The 13,965-nt window shown below is 45.3% G+C and overlaps 1 protein-coding gene across 1 annotated transcript; it reads right to left on the bottom strand.

Moving 5' to 3' along the window:
- Positions 1 to 9,236: 9,236 nt before the first annotated feature.
- On the bottom strand, positions 9,237 to 11,737 carry LOC308525435 (ATPase family gene 2 protein homolog A-like; the record flags this gene model as incomplete). Its single annotated transcript, XM_081100256.1, is given in 3 exon segments — positions 9,237 to 11,327; positions 11,329 to 11,464; positions 11,466 to 11,737. Coding segments are annotated over 3 exon segments (2,499 nt in total).
- Positions 11,738 to 13,965: the final 2,228 nt, after the last annotated feature.

Genomic DNA, 13,965 nt, shown 5'->3' with positions numbered 1-13,965 from the left:
AGGAATTATCATGCCAAAAATGAAGGGAAGACATTACAGGGCTAAGGAGGCAGGGCAGTTGCTTTTGCCCTGAGGGCACTTGCATTCTAATTTTCCCCAAATTAATATCTTATCTTTGTCATTGTGGTGGGTCCCAGTGTGCAGAGGTCAAGCCAGGGGCCGGCAAAGGAAGGAGCCTAATGGGAGACCGGTGAACAGGCTCTAAGGCATCCACTCCTCCCCACCCCAAGTTTAGGGGAAGGGACTGATGACTGTAATCTAACCAAGAGAATGTGGCATGTGGTGGCATGTCGTCCCCAAGTCTGTTAGGTTATAAACGTCTCAGTCTTGTTAGTAGACACGTGGCAAGGCACTCAGGGCAGCTTCTGGCAAGCAATTAAAGCCACAGGTTCAAGAACCCCGATGAATCCCAACAAATACTGAGGAAATCAACACCTAGAGTCATCATAATGAAACTGTAGAAAAGCATAAAAGCTACTAGCGAGCAGGACACATTATGTTTAAGAAAGAGGCATAATCCATGGGGAGATGCTTAACATTTGTTAAATGAATAAACCATCACGCTATCGTTGGGAGCTTTCCCCCGTACAGCTCTGTGCCGTGTCACTTGACGTCTTTGAAACTCAGTCTCCTAGTCTGCAAAATGTAGATAACAGAACCTATTGTGTAAGGACAAGCATCACAGAACACATTGTGTAAGGATTGAATTTATACAAGTTATACATAGAAGACCTAACAGCTCCTACTATATATTAGGTGCTTCTGTTCTATACAGATTCTCTCCCGAATTTAGGTTTCTAGTCGGTTCTATGCATATTTCCTCTCTAATCTAGGTCTCCAGTCCAGACCTCCTTCCCAGTTCCAAATATCCATCTTGAAATACTTCTATATCTAAAGCATATTTCATTCTTCCCTTTTTAAACTGCTAAAGGCTTCAGAAGCAGGTCCTATTGCAATAACACCTGTTCAGCTGGGGGATGGGGTAGTGAACAAGCATCTAGCTTAGGGTGGACCTGATAATTCCCTGACCTAAACTGCAGTCAGCATTGTTTTCTGAATCTCTGTCATGATAAGAATTACCTGGGGCAGTTGTTAGTAATATAGTTTTGGGCTTCTCTTCCCCTAAACAATATGATTCTTTAGATTCAGGGTAAAGTAGGTTTCAGTTGTTCGTGTGGAAAGACATAGGTTATGATGATTACAGTAGCTTTATTAACAGTGCACTTAGGGACAATCTCATTAGTGCTCAAGTTGCAGGCCTTCATTATTTACACATCCTTGTAGTCTCCTTGCTCCTCTGGCTGACACAGCCTGCCATGACTCCCTCCATGGGTGCAGGCTCTTAGGGGGCACACGTGTGATGCTTTAGCCATCACCTACTTCTCTACCTTTTACCCCGTAATCTCCCCTCACCAGAATTTTATTGCTGGGAATCACCAGTAACATCTCATGTAGTTCTCCAGTGTGCCCGCTCCAGTAGTTCTACAGAGGTTCTGTTGACTGTAGAATCCCTAATCATTAAAAAAACAACCTAACCCAGTATAAATGGCAGATTTCGAAGGAATGTGGAAATCATCTGCACTTATAACGTCAGATATATTTTAAAATATTTCAATGTATTTTAATATTCAATTATATCTGAATAATTATGGGGGGGGGGAGATGAATATAATGCATCTACTTTGTTGGCAGGCGCACACATTCACTGTGCTTAGAAATTACCAGCACAGCTTGCATTCAGTTATACATGTACATGGCCCTTGAAGATAATTCTCTCCGCTGCCCTTAACCTGAATCAGAGATTGATTTGAGGGCATTACTGCTCTCAGCAGAGAGGTTGAAAGGACTCCTGTTAGTGTCCCCTTGCCACTCCAATGTGCAGAGTCTCTAGATTTCACCCAAAGGTTCTTTGGCATGATTCCTGAGACGCAAGTCTCACAAAGTATAAAGAACTGCCATGTGGGTAAGTTTTTAGAACTCATTGCATCTGCTGTATGGTTCGATTTCTCCATGGTTTGACTAGCTAAATGAGTCAGCGCTGATATTTTTTTCTTCCTCTGATAAACAGTTTGATGAATCCCAGAGACGACTATTCAAAATCTGGAACCAATGCTAGAAAACCCTCAAAAAAGCAGGAAATCTTGCTATTATTGTCCTGCTTGGCTGTTGTATCCTCCGTGGTTGACCAGTCTCTCAGAGCCTCAGGGTCTTTTTCTGGGAAGGCTATCCTGGGAATGGAATTTCTAAGGTCCTGTTGAACCATTTTGTGGGGGCAGTGACTGGCTTACTAGAGGTTGCAAAAGAGGCTGTGTTCTTTGGAGCAAACTTGTTCAGCCATATATTAAAAGGATGTGCTCATCAAGCAACTTCACTTTTCTCCTTCTGCTTCCGCTTAGGGACTAGTTTTCCTTGCCCCTGAATGAAATCCCAGGTGGGTGTTTATATATATAATTGATTTCAGAAAGAAAAGGAGGGGGAGAGAGATAGAAACATCAATAATGAGAATCATTGATTGGCTGCCTCCTGCATCCCCCCTACTGGGATCAAGCCTGCAACCCAAGCATATGCCCTGACTCAGAATCCAATCGTGACCTCCTGGTTCATAGGTTGATGCTCAACCACTGCACTACACCGGCTGGGCTCAGGTGGGTTTTTATAGCTTTTCCTGACACTCAGAAAAGTTAAAAACTCCCCAGTCAAGTTTAGTCATAAATGTCTCATTTCAGTCATTGAAATATCCAGTGCCATGTAATAGTTAAAACTGAACTTTGGTTAAGGCAGTTTCTCCTGTCTCTCTTTCCCTAGCTCAGGCTGATTTGGACTGGAAGCCTGGGTAAGGGGAGTGAGGTGGGGGCTAAAGGGGGTGGGTATGGCATAGCTGGCTTGTTTTCCCACCTAAAGCTTCTACCTCCCTCTACGGTGAGGGTCCTACAGGGCTTGGAGTAATGGTGGGAGGAGAGAAGAACTAGAGGAGGAAAGGTCTTTTTTTAGGGGAACTGTAGCACCTGGTGGTGCTGTTCCAAGGTCTTGGTGGGTGTTCACTACAAGTCCTCCTGTTACGGGGCACTTTTGTGGGTTCCTGAGAGATGGCTCCACTGAAAAATTAGGCTTCAACATCTCTGCTGGCTTCCGCATTTAATTCCAAACCCCTTCTGCCCACCGGCCTCTAGTCTAGCAGGAAGCCCACCTAGGAAAACAACCCTCATGCTCATTTTCTCCCCTCCCCATCTGGTCCACTAGGAACATGCTATGCTCTTCTGCATTCACTGGTTTATGCACCACCGACTCCTGCCACTGCCTTTTGCCTTTCATCTTCTCCGGTAAGGGTCAAATGCCCACTTTAGGCCTCTCAGTTTTAAAGGATTCTGTTTCCAACTGGTCTTTCAAAGCCCCTTCTCTAAAGATTTCAGGGGAGGAGGAGCTCAGCCTCCCTAAGGGAGAGGAGGTGGGAGGGGAAACGCCACAATGCTTCCACTATTTTTTCCAAAGTCTCTCTTTTCAAGTTCTTCAACCCCAAACCTTATGGGGTTGAGGACTGAGAGTTCCTCTCAGGGTCACAAAACTTGATTCAGCTGGTCCCCACAGGTGGTCTCAGAATCCACCTTGCAGGAAGGACTTGCCTCCTACTATTTTTTTTTTTTTAATATACACTTTATTGGTTTTTTACAGAGAGGAAGGAAGAGGGGTAGAGAATTAGAAACATCGATGAGAGAGAAACATCAATCAGCTGCTTCCTGCACACCCCCTACTGGGGATGTGCCCACAACCAAGGTACGTGCCCTTGACCAGAATCGAACCTGGGACCCCTCAGTCCACAAGCCAAGGTTCTATCCACTGAGCCAAACCGGTTAGGGCGCCTCCTACTATTTTCTCTCTGCTTCTGGGCCTCAGCTGCATCCGGGACAGAGAGAGCCCATTTTGACATCATGTTGTGCTTTTTAGCTCCACTGTGCACCCATGAAGGTTCATTTTAAAACCCTCAGAGGAGAAGAAAGTATCTCTCCCCTTTCAAACACTATTTTAGGTTTATGAGGGACTGGCTGCCTTTTTTTCCTTATGAACAGTCTGTTGCCATAGTATATTTTTGTAAGAGTTCCTTTTTTATTTTCTTTTTTAACCATTTAGAAATGAGACTTGGCAAGTCACCATGATACTGAGTCAAAAAGAATTTTTATAGAGAAGTAGGGAAGCCTGCTATTTTCCTCGTTGAAAGCAGTTTAAGACAAATGCTTTTAGCTTTGTGGGTATTTTCTTTTTACATTGGAAACTAACGTCAGGGAGATTTTAAACAAATTCAAGTTGTTGTTTTTTAATGTTTGGTGTGGGGGTTGTGTGTGTGTGTGTGTGTGTGTGTATTGTTGTTGTTTTAGGTTTGAGCTTTTCACATCAGGATTTCAGAAACATGGGAGAAGGTTTTTCGTTGTTTTTCCATTGTATATGGTCTGGCTGGTGATATTGTGGATGTTAGGTGGTCTGATTGGATGAAAGCTGTGGGGTGGTTGGGCTTGGAGAAGGGTTATAAACATAATCCGAGAGTAATCCCCACCCTAGTTGGGGCCTGGGAGGCATTGAATTACAGGCAGGTCCAGTAGGACCATATCTTTCTAGCATAGGGAGTGGCATCAATATCACCTTATGTAGGGGGGGAAATTGAGCTTCAGTAACCCTCTGCATTGTTTATAGTACATCCTTCCCATTAACTGCTGAGTCTATTGGAGCTATTTTACAACTCCCAAGTTGTAGATAAAGCAATGCAAAACATCTCTGCTCCCACCCCACCTCACCCAGCCCCCCCCCCCAAAAAAAAGTTTGGCTCCGTTTGCTCATGCCTTTCAATATTTCTGATCCATAAAGGTGCCTGTTCTTTGGATTCTCCTTCAACTGGTATAACAACTCATCAGTTCCTTCTTTAATGTGTTAAATAAAATCGTTAATACATGTGTATGAGAATCAGGCCTTTTTCCACTTTTGAAAATAGCCTTTTAAAAGTTTTTGAGGTGGAGAACCAAGATGGTGGCATAAGGTATAGACCTGTTCATGCTGCCTCCCACAACAACATTGAAACTACCAACTATAAGACAAAACAGCTATCATCCAGAACCATGGGAAAGCTGGCCCAGTGGAAGCTCTATAACTGGAAGGAAAGAAAGAAGCGCATTGAGACTGAGTAGGAGGTGCAGAGGCACCAAGAACAGGTACGGAGGCGTGCGCCAGGCAGGCTGCAACTGGATGCGCGTGTTTTTTTTTTCAATTGGAAGGGGATACAAGCTCTCTAATCCACTGAACTTGTTTGGGGCAGGATTCTGAGGTCCCAGACCCCTACGGGGAGAGGCTGGACTGTCTTGCAGCAGGTCGGAGAGCGAGGGTGGCTTTCTCGCAGAGCTGCTCACAGAGATCATTGTTGCTGTGGGGGCACGGCACTCGGGGACACGGAGACGCGGAGTCGTGGAGAGGCAAGGAGTCGCAGAGACGCTGACGACAACCATTGCTGTTTGCTCCGCCCTGGTGATTCTCTGAGACCCTGCCCTACTCAATTTACATCCCCACCCAAGCTGTGCCAGTGGCACAAAAGGAACCACCTGCGCTTTTGCAGCCTAACCCAACAAACTGCAGATTTCAACTCCTCACATTCATAAGGGACACACTCAAGAAGCAGACTCAGGTTCGGAGGAAGCCAGAGCCGACCCGGCTGGGCTGGCGACATGGAACCGCTGTACCAGCAAACACACAAGCAGGTCCACCAGATCCAGTCTCACATGGGATGTCGGGAGATGGCAGACAAGCAGTCTGTGCACTTAGTAGAAAATGAAATCCAAGCAAGCATACCAGATATTCAGCCAGCTAGAATGCCTGGAGATTTTGTCCAGCAAGGAGCCTCTCAACAAAAGACAGAATGCCAAACTTCGTGTTGACCAGTTAAAGTATGATGTCCAGCACCTGCAGACTGCTCTCAGAAACTTCCAGCATCGGTGATACACAAGGGAGCAGGAGAGACAGCAAGAGGAGCTTCTGTCTCGCACCTTCACCCCCAATGTGGGATGTGGTGCCCCCTGTGAGGCTGCGTGAGGCTGCGACGGCCCCTGCGAGGCTGGGACGGCCCATGCAAGGTTGTGATGCCCCCTGTGAGGCTGCGACGTCCCATGCAAGGCTGTGTGAGGCTGCGATGGTCCCTGCGAGGCTGCGACAGCCCCTGCGAGGCTGCGACGGCCCCTGGGAAGCCAGGGGGACCCTGCGAGCCGCCCAGATGGCTTCGTTGACGCCCCATGCACAACTATCACCCGAAGGGCGAGAGGGGCGAGAACAGCTGTAGTGTTGCTTTCTCCTCAGTCTTGGTAGCAAAATCCTCATTTTAAACATAAGAGGATACATTATTTTTAAAAAGCTGTTATGTGGCTCTGCACCCTTTCTGAGTAGAGCGTGAACAAGTCGTGAGAGACCTTTCCAAGCACCGGGACATGTTGCGGATGGAAATAGCTACATTTTCCATGTGTATGACCTTTGACCTGGCGACCAAAAGCATACATCTATGGATGAGGACAGTGGGGGGGTAAGGGCAGAGGTGTGAAAACAGCACAGCTATGAGGCGGCCCTGGGGCCAGGCCTCTCTAGCTAAACAGCTCTGCTCAGCTCCTCACTGGTCAGCTCTGCTCTGCTCCATCCCACTCTGCTTTGCCCTGTGCTGGTCTGTCCCACTCTGCTCTGGGAGGCATTTTGGGGGTTTCAGCTCAGCCCAGGAAATGCAGTCTTCTCTGGAAAGGGAAAGAGTGCTCTCAGAGCCAGGGGAGCTGACTTTTATAAACAATAGCTCCATCCCCCTACCCTCACCCCAGACCTTGACAAGCCACCGTTCTACTTTTATTTGCCGTGGTTTAAAAAACCAGAGGGAAAACTATGAAATGTGTTAAAATCTTAACAAAGTTTGCTCAATTTTTGATGGCCTAGTTTCCTTGGTTTACTGTTTATTTGCCTTCACCTATAATATGAAAAGTTTGTTCTCGATTGCAAAAATTTTCTTACCAGAATAATTTTCTATGTTTTATGTTAGCTTTATTATGTTCTTGATTATTTTTAAAAAGCAAACAAAACAGTCTCACTTATGAACGAGCTAAGGTTCTTTACAATCATGTTACAGTTCATGCTTATTTTTAGATGTCCTATTGTCACTTTCAAATGGAGCCAACTACTGTGTCTTAGGAACCCATGATCTTATCTTAAGTGTTCAAATCTCCTGACAACTTTTCATTTTTGCCTCCCTGAAGTGTATGTGTATATATATTAGAGGCCCGATGCATGAAAATTTGTACAAGAGTAGGCCTTCCTTCCCCGGGCTGCCGGCACTGGCTTCCCTCCAGCACCTGGGACCCAAGCTTCACTCTGGTCGCCACTGGCAGGCATCCAGGACCCGGGCTGCTTTGCTCCAGCCCCGGCTTCATCAGGAAGGACATCCAGAATAATACTTGGAAGGATGTTTGGTCTAATTAGCATATTATCTTTTTATTATTGTAGACTAGAGGCCCAGTGTGTGAAATTCGTGCATGGGAGGGGGTGTCCCTCAGCCTGCCTGCACCCTCTCCAATCCGGGACCCGTCGGAGATGTCCGACTGCCTCTTGCAATCTGGAACCACTGGCTCCTACCTGCTAACCTGCCTGGCTGCCTGATTGCCCCTAACCACCTCTGCCTGCCTTCCTGATAACCCCTAACTGCTCCCCTGTTGGCCTGATTGCCCTTAAACACCTCTGCCTCACCCCGCACCCAGGACCCAGGATTCCCTCCTCCAGCTGGTCACAGGCACCCAGGACCTGGACTTCTCTCCCTCTGGCTGGCCACAGGCACCCAGGACCTGAGCCGGCTTTGCCCAGGCCAGCTGCAGACACCCAGGACCACGGGGTGGGTGTCTTGTCCACTCCAAGGCCATAGCCGCAGGCACTGGCACCCAGGACCGCAGGGCGGGTGGCTTGTCCCTCTCCTGGGGCCACAACCTGGCTGGTCCCCATTCCTCTCTTGCAAGCTCATTTGTGCCTGGCTGGTTCCCATTCCTTTCTCCCCAGTGTTGAGTGTCTGAGCCGTTATGATGTGATGGTGTGAGGGCATGATGACTATTTGCATATTAGCTCTTTATTATATAGGAGATATATATATATATATATATATATATATATATATACACACACACACACACACACACACACACATATATATGTGTATATATATGTGTATATATATATGTGTATATATATGTGTATATATGTGTATATATATGTGTATATATGTGTATATATATATATAGTATAACAGGAATTTTATATATCTTAATTTTTCTCTGTAAAAAGTATGTTCATTTATTATTATAAACCAGATGTAATATTCACCATCTTTGAAAATATCCTTAATCATTATCCATATTGACATTGTGTCTAAAGACTGATTTGTGTTAGCTTTCCTTTACATTACACAGAAACCACCAACTTTTCTTGTCAGTTGTATCATTCTTGTTATGAACCCTCTTCAGTTATTACCAGTCATTTTAAGTCTTTAGCACCTACAGATAGTTTTCGTATTACTCAATGTTCCCTTGAAGGCTCTGCATTCAGCTACAAGCCAGAATTCACATCTTCACAACGAAGCATAGTCTCAGAGCCCATGGAAAAAGACTGTACCTGGTCCTTCAAACTATTGACACTTCGAAGACTAGATCTTGGTACAGGTTTCTGATGTCGCTTAAACAACTTTCAGTGGGCAGAGTCCACGGAAAAAGTGTATTTCCAAAACACTTTTGAGTCAAGACACCAATGAGTTCATGTTCATGATTCTGCTAATCCAAGGTCCAGCAGAACAAGAATTGATTACATAGGACTGAATGAACTCATGAGATGATTGTGGCTATTTGGAATATTGTTGATGTTGTTTTAATTTTCTATTTCCTGGACATATACGGAAGCCCTTTCTCTTATTAGGTTATCTATAACAACAATTTATTAGATTCTGGTTTTGTGCACTGAAATGGAAAATTTTTAAGTGATATCTTTTTTTAAATATATTTTATTGATTTTTTGCAGAGAGTAAGGGAGAGGGATAGAGCGTTAGAAACATCGATGGGAGAGAAACATTGATCAGCTACCTCCTGCACACCTCCTACTGGGGATGTGCCTGCAACCAAGGTACATGCCCTTGACTGGAATCGAACCTGGGACCCTTCAGTCCGCAGGCTGACGCTCTATCCACTGAACCAAACCGGTTAGGGCCCATTCTTGTCTTGATAATCTTCATAGAAATGTCTCAGTGACTCGGGAATTCTGGGTGTCACAGTGCTCAAGGCTTGAGTGAAATGTTTTTTCCTGATGGATTTGGCTTCAATGTCTTCTCCTAGTGCCAGAAGGGTGGCCTCTTCACAGACGGCAATGACCTCTGCTCCAGAATATGTGTCCGTTTGGAAGATGAGTTCATTCAGATCAACATCCTGACTGATTGGCATCGAGTGAAACTGCAGGTTAAATATTTCCTTCCTTGTTGCTGCATCTGGTAACAGCACATAGATGATTCTATCGATTCTTCCAGGATGCATCAAAGCCTTGTCTATCCTATCTGGGCGGTTAGTAGCTGCCAAAACAGTCACATCCTTTAACTGTTCAATGCCATCCATTTCCGTAAGGAGCTGAGCCAAAACACGGTCAGCTACATTCCCAGCACCTGAAGAACTGCCGCTTTCAACTGCTAAGGCATCCAGTTCATCAAAGAAAATAATGGAAGGAGCCACCGCTCTTGCTTTGCGGAAGATCTCTCTAACAGCTCTTTCAGATTCACCAACATATTTATTCATTAATTCAGGCCCCTTTATTGCTAGAAAATTCAGTCCACTTTCATTGGCCAAAGCCTTTGCAATCGTTTTAGAGCAACCAGGTGGCCCATACAGAAGATCTCCTTTAGGCGGCTGAATACCCATTTGGGTGAAAGACTCCGGATGTTTCAAGGGTGATTCCACAGCCTGTTTCAATTTCAGTTTGATATTTTCCGGTCCTCCTCTATCTGACCAGGATACACTTGGGACATCAACTGCAACCTCCCTCGTGGCACTGGGCCTGATGTCATTCATTCCCTGCAAGAAATCATTCAGAGTAATCTTCACCAATGCAGCCACCTTGCTGTCAGGGAGGTTAGGCTGTTTCTTCAGGACTCTCCGGAAGGCATTGAGGCCTGATTCACTACACAAGGCTTTCAAGTCTGCTCCAGCGTATCCATGTGCATTGTTTGCTAACTGTAGCAGCTCGGCTTCCGTGAGTACCTGCGGTACCTTTCGAAGCCGTTTCCGAAGTATATCTAGCCGGTCCTGAGCATTAGGAACTCCAATCTCAATCTCTTTACCAAATCGTCCAGATCGGCAGAGTGCAGCATCCAAAGCATGAGGAGGATTTGTGGCCCCAATAACTAATACCTGTCCTTCACTTCCTTCTGAACCAATACCATCCATCAGTGTTAGCAGTGAAGCTACAACTCTTTTTTCCACTTCATTCTGAGCCCCTTCTCTTTTTGGGCAAAATGCATCCAGCTCATCAATAAAAATAATGGATGGACGCCGCAGAGTGGCTTCAGCAAATGTCTGATGTAACCTTGCTTCAGTTTCCCCATAGAATTTGCTTATAATTTCAGGACCATTTATTACAGAGACATAGGCTCCAACTTCATTAGCAACAGCCCTGGCAATCATTGTCTTTCCAGCACCTGGAGGGCCATACAGTAACACTCCTCTAGAGGGAGGAATTCCGTAACTCTTGGATGGTTCAAGCTGCTTGAGAGGATGTTCAATTATTTCTCTAATTGCTTTCAGCTGACCATTTAAGCCTCCTATCAGGTCGTAAGTTACTTTGAACTGGTTGTCTTGCTCTTTTGAATTTGTACCAATATTTGTAAAATTGACTCTCGTTGTTGAAGAAGTGAAATAGAAAGTATCAGTGTTGCACTTTGCTCCCAGATTGGCTGGCTTTAGGAATCTCTCTTCATTGATAAGGTACTCATTTCCTCCTCTGGCAGACGCAAAGCTACATTCAAGACCTGTAACTTCCTCTGGCCCAAGCCCACTGCTGCCACCAGGACTCTGTGTGACATTTGACAAACTGTCACCAGTTTTATTTATCTTTCTGTCACCTACTGGTTTGCAGGGAGTACTGCTTGATGGTGGGACCCGAGGCTCTTCCAGATCCAACTGGCTTAACTGTAAGGACATATCAAGGCTACTGGCTCCTATGCTGGACCGTTTTGGGGACATTCCCTGAGCATCAGTATCAGAGTCACTCTGAAGCCGCCTCAGTATCATGCCATCTGCACCTTTCACTCACAAACACTTGCAACATGCATGGTCGTAGATAGAATGTAATGTATAGAAAGTTGCCTGGTAAAACAATCTTGCCATCTAGTTTTCTCAGAAGACAATCAGCCAATTGTTCTTCATTAATATCCACATTTTTGTCACTCTTGTTTTCCATGTAAACTGGTAAGCAGCACTCGTCCACCAATAATTATATTTGCAGATTTCATAGTGCCAAGTCCGAGTTGAACAAGGGAATTCTGGAACTTTTTAGAAACTTTGTCATCCTTTTCTAGGTTGATCACCACCAGGGTCCCAGTCACCGCTGTGAAGGCGGCTTCGGGACAAGCAGCCGAGGCCAGAGAGCGAGCCGTGGAGGGCGGGGGTGAACCCGGGTCGGAGCTCCGCTTGGATGGTTTTCTGTTCTTCGAAGACATGCTCCACAGGCAGCCTGGAAGCTGAAGCCTTTAAGTGATATCTTATTCTCCCTGCCTAACTCACTCTCCCAAATTCAGAAACTTTTATCAAATATTTTTACTTTTAAATGGCAATACATTTACATAGGTTCAATAAGAATCAACCTAGAGAACAGTTGCACTCTAAAATATCAGAGGCTAGGAAAACCAAGATGGCGGCATAGGTAAACACCGGAGATTGCTGCTTAGCACAACCACTTCAAGAATACAACTAAAAGACAGAACGGACATCATCCAGAACCACAGGAAGGCTGGCTAAGTGGAAATTCTACATCTATAAGGAAAGAGAAAAGCATACCGAGACTCAGAGGAGCTGCGGTGCAGAAGTAAAGTACAGAGGTATGGAGGCGCACACGGAGAGGGCTGGCGGCTGAGGACACAGTTGCCTTTTTCAATTGGTAGGGAGTCTCAAGCTCTTAGCTCCAGTTCCGGGCGAGTCTTTGGGGACCCAGACTCATACAGGAGAAACTGGACTGTCTGGCATCGGTCGGAACTCGAGGGCAGCTTTCTCTTGGAGGTGCTTGCAGCGATTGCTGGGACACTGAGAAGTGGGGCCTCTGAGGATAGCCATAGCTGCTTGCTCTGCCCTGTTGATCCCCTGGGACCCCTGCACCATCCAAGCACTGTGCCAGCTTTTGCATATGAAAGGCCTGGCCCTTTGCAATCTAAAAATTACCTAACAAACTTGCAGCTGGCCCAAGGCCCCACAGCAACTTGCATTGCTTCACAGCTGAGCTCCTGCTGGGTAGCCTCAGGCAGAAGCTAGATTAGCACCTCCTTAGAGATCCAGGAGCCAGTGTGCCCAGTGGTCAGAGTGGAACCATTCAGATTGCAGCTCCTCAGATCCATAAAGGACACACTCAGGGGGCAGACTCAGTGAGCACCAAAGCCCCACTGAAGCAAGTCTTGCCCCGGAAGGGTGTTTCCAGCACAGAAGTTCTCCCACTGCAGGCACAGCTGATTCTCACAGCCAGTTGGCCTGGAGGTCAATTCCTCCCAGTGATACCTACAACAAGCAAGGCTTAACTACAACAAGACTGTGCACCAAGAGTGTCCACCTCAGGTAATTGGGGAGGCTGAGCCACTGGGCCCTATAGGACACCTAGCACAGAAAGCCACTCTATCAACACAGGGAAGCATAAAAAATGTGGAGACAAAGAAACAGGACACAAATGACAGAAATGGAGGAAAGCAAACTACTGGATATAGAGTTCAAAACCACACTTTTAAGGTTTTTCAAGAACTTTCTAGAAATGGCTGATAAATTTAGTAAGACACTCAAAAAGTCTGGTGAGACTGCCAATAAATGTAGTGAGACCCTCAAGAAATCTAGTGAGACCCTCGAGGTTATGAAAAAGGACCAACTAGAAATTAAGCATACACTGCCTGAAATAAAGGATATTATACAGACTCCCAACAGCAGACTAGAGGATTGCAAGAATCAAGTCAACGATTTGAAATACGAAGAAGCAAAAAACACCCAACCGGAAAAGCAAAATGAAAAAAGAATCCAAAAATATGAAGATAACGTAAGGAGCCTCTGGGACAGCTTCAAGCGTACCAACATACAAATTATAGGGTGCCAGAAGAAGAGAGAGAGTAACATATTAAAAACCTATTTGAAGAAATAATGACAGAAAACTTCCCCCACCTGGTGAAAGAAATAGACTTACAAGTCCAGCAAGGGCAGAGAACCCCAAACAAAAGGAATCCAAAGAGGACCACACCAAGACACATCATAATTAAAATGCCAAGAGCAAAAGACAAAGAGAGACTCTTAAAAGCAGCAAGAGAAAGTCAGTTACCTACAAGGGAGTACCCATACGAATGTCAGCTGATTTCTCAACAGAAACTTTGCAAGCCAGAAGGTAGTGGCAAGAAATATTCAAAGTGATGAATGCCAAGAACCTACAACCAAGATTACTTTATCTAGCAAAGCTATTATTCAGAATTGAAGGTGAGATAAAGAGCTTCACAGATAAGAAAAAGCTGAAGGAGTTCACCACCACCAAACCAGGATTATATGAAATGCTGAAAGGTATCCTTTAAGAAGAGGGAGAAGAAGAAAAAGGTAAAGATACAAATTATGAACAACAAATACACATCTATCAACAAGTGAATCTAAAAATAAAGTGAATAAATAATCTGATGAACAGAATAAACTGGTGATTATAATAGAATCAGGGCCA

Source organism: Myotis nattereri (genome assembly GCF_964212035.1).
Source record: "Myotis nattereri genome assembly, chromosome: 9".
Lineage (NCBI taxonomy): Eukaryota > Metazoa > Chordata > Mammalia > Chiroptera > Vespertilionidae > Myotis > Myotis nattereri.
Note: the sequence above shows the minus strand (reverse complement) of the source record. Positions and strands in the feature narration are given on the sequence as shown.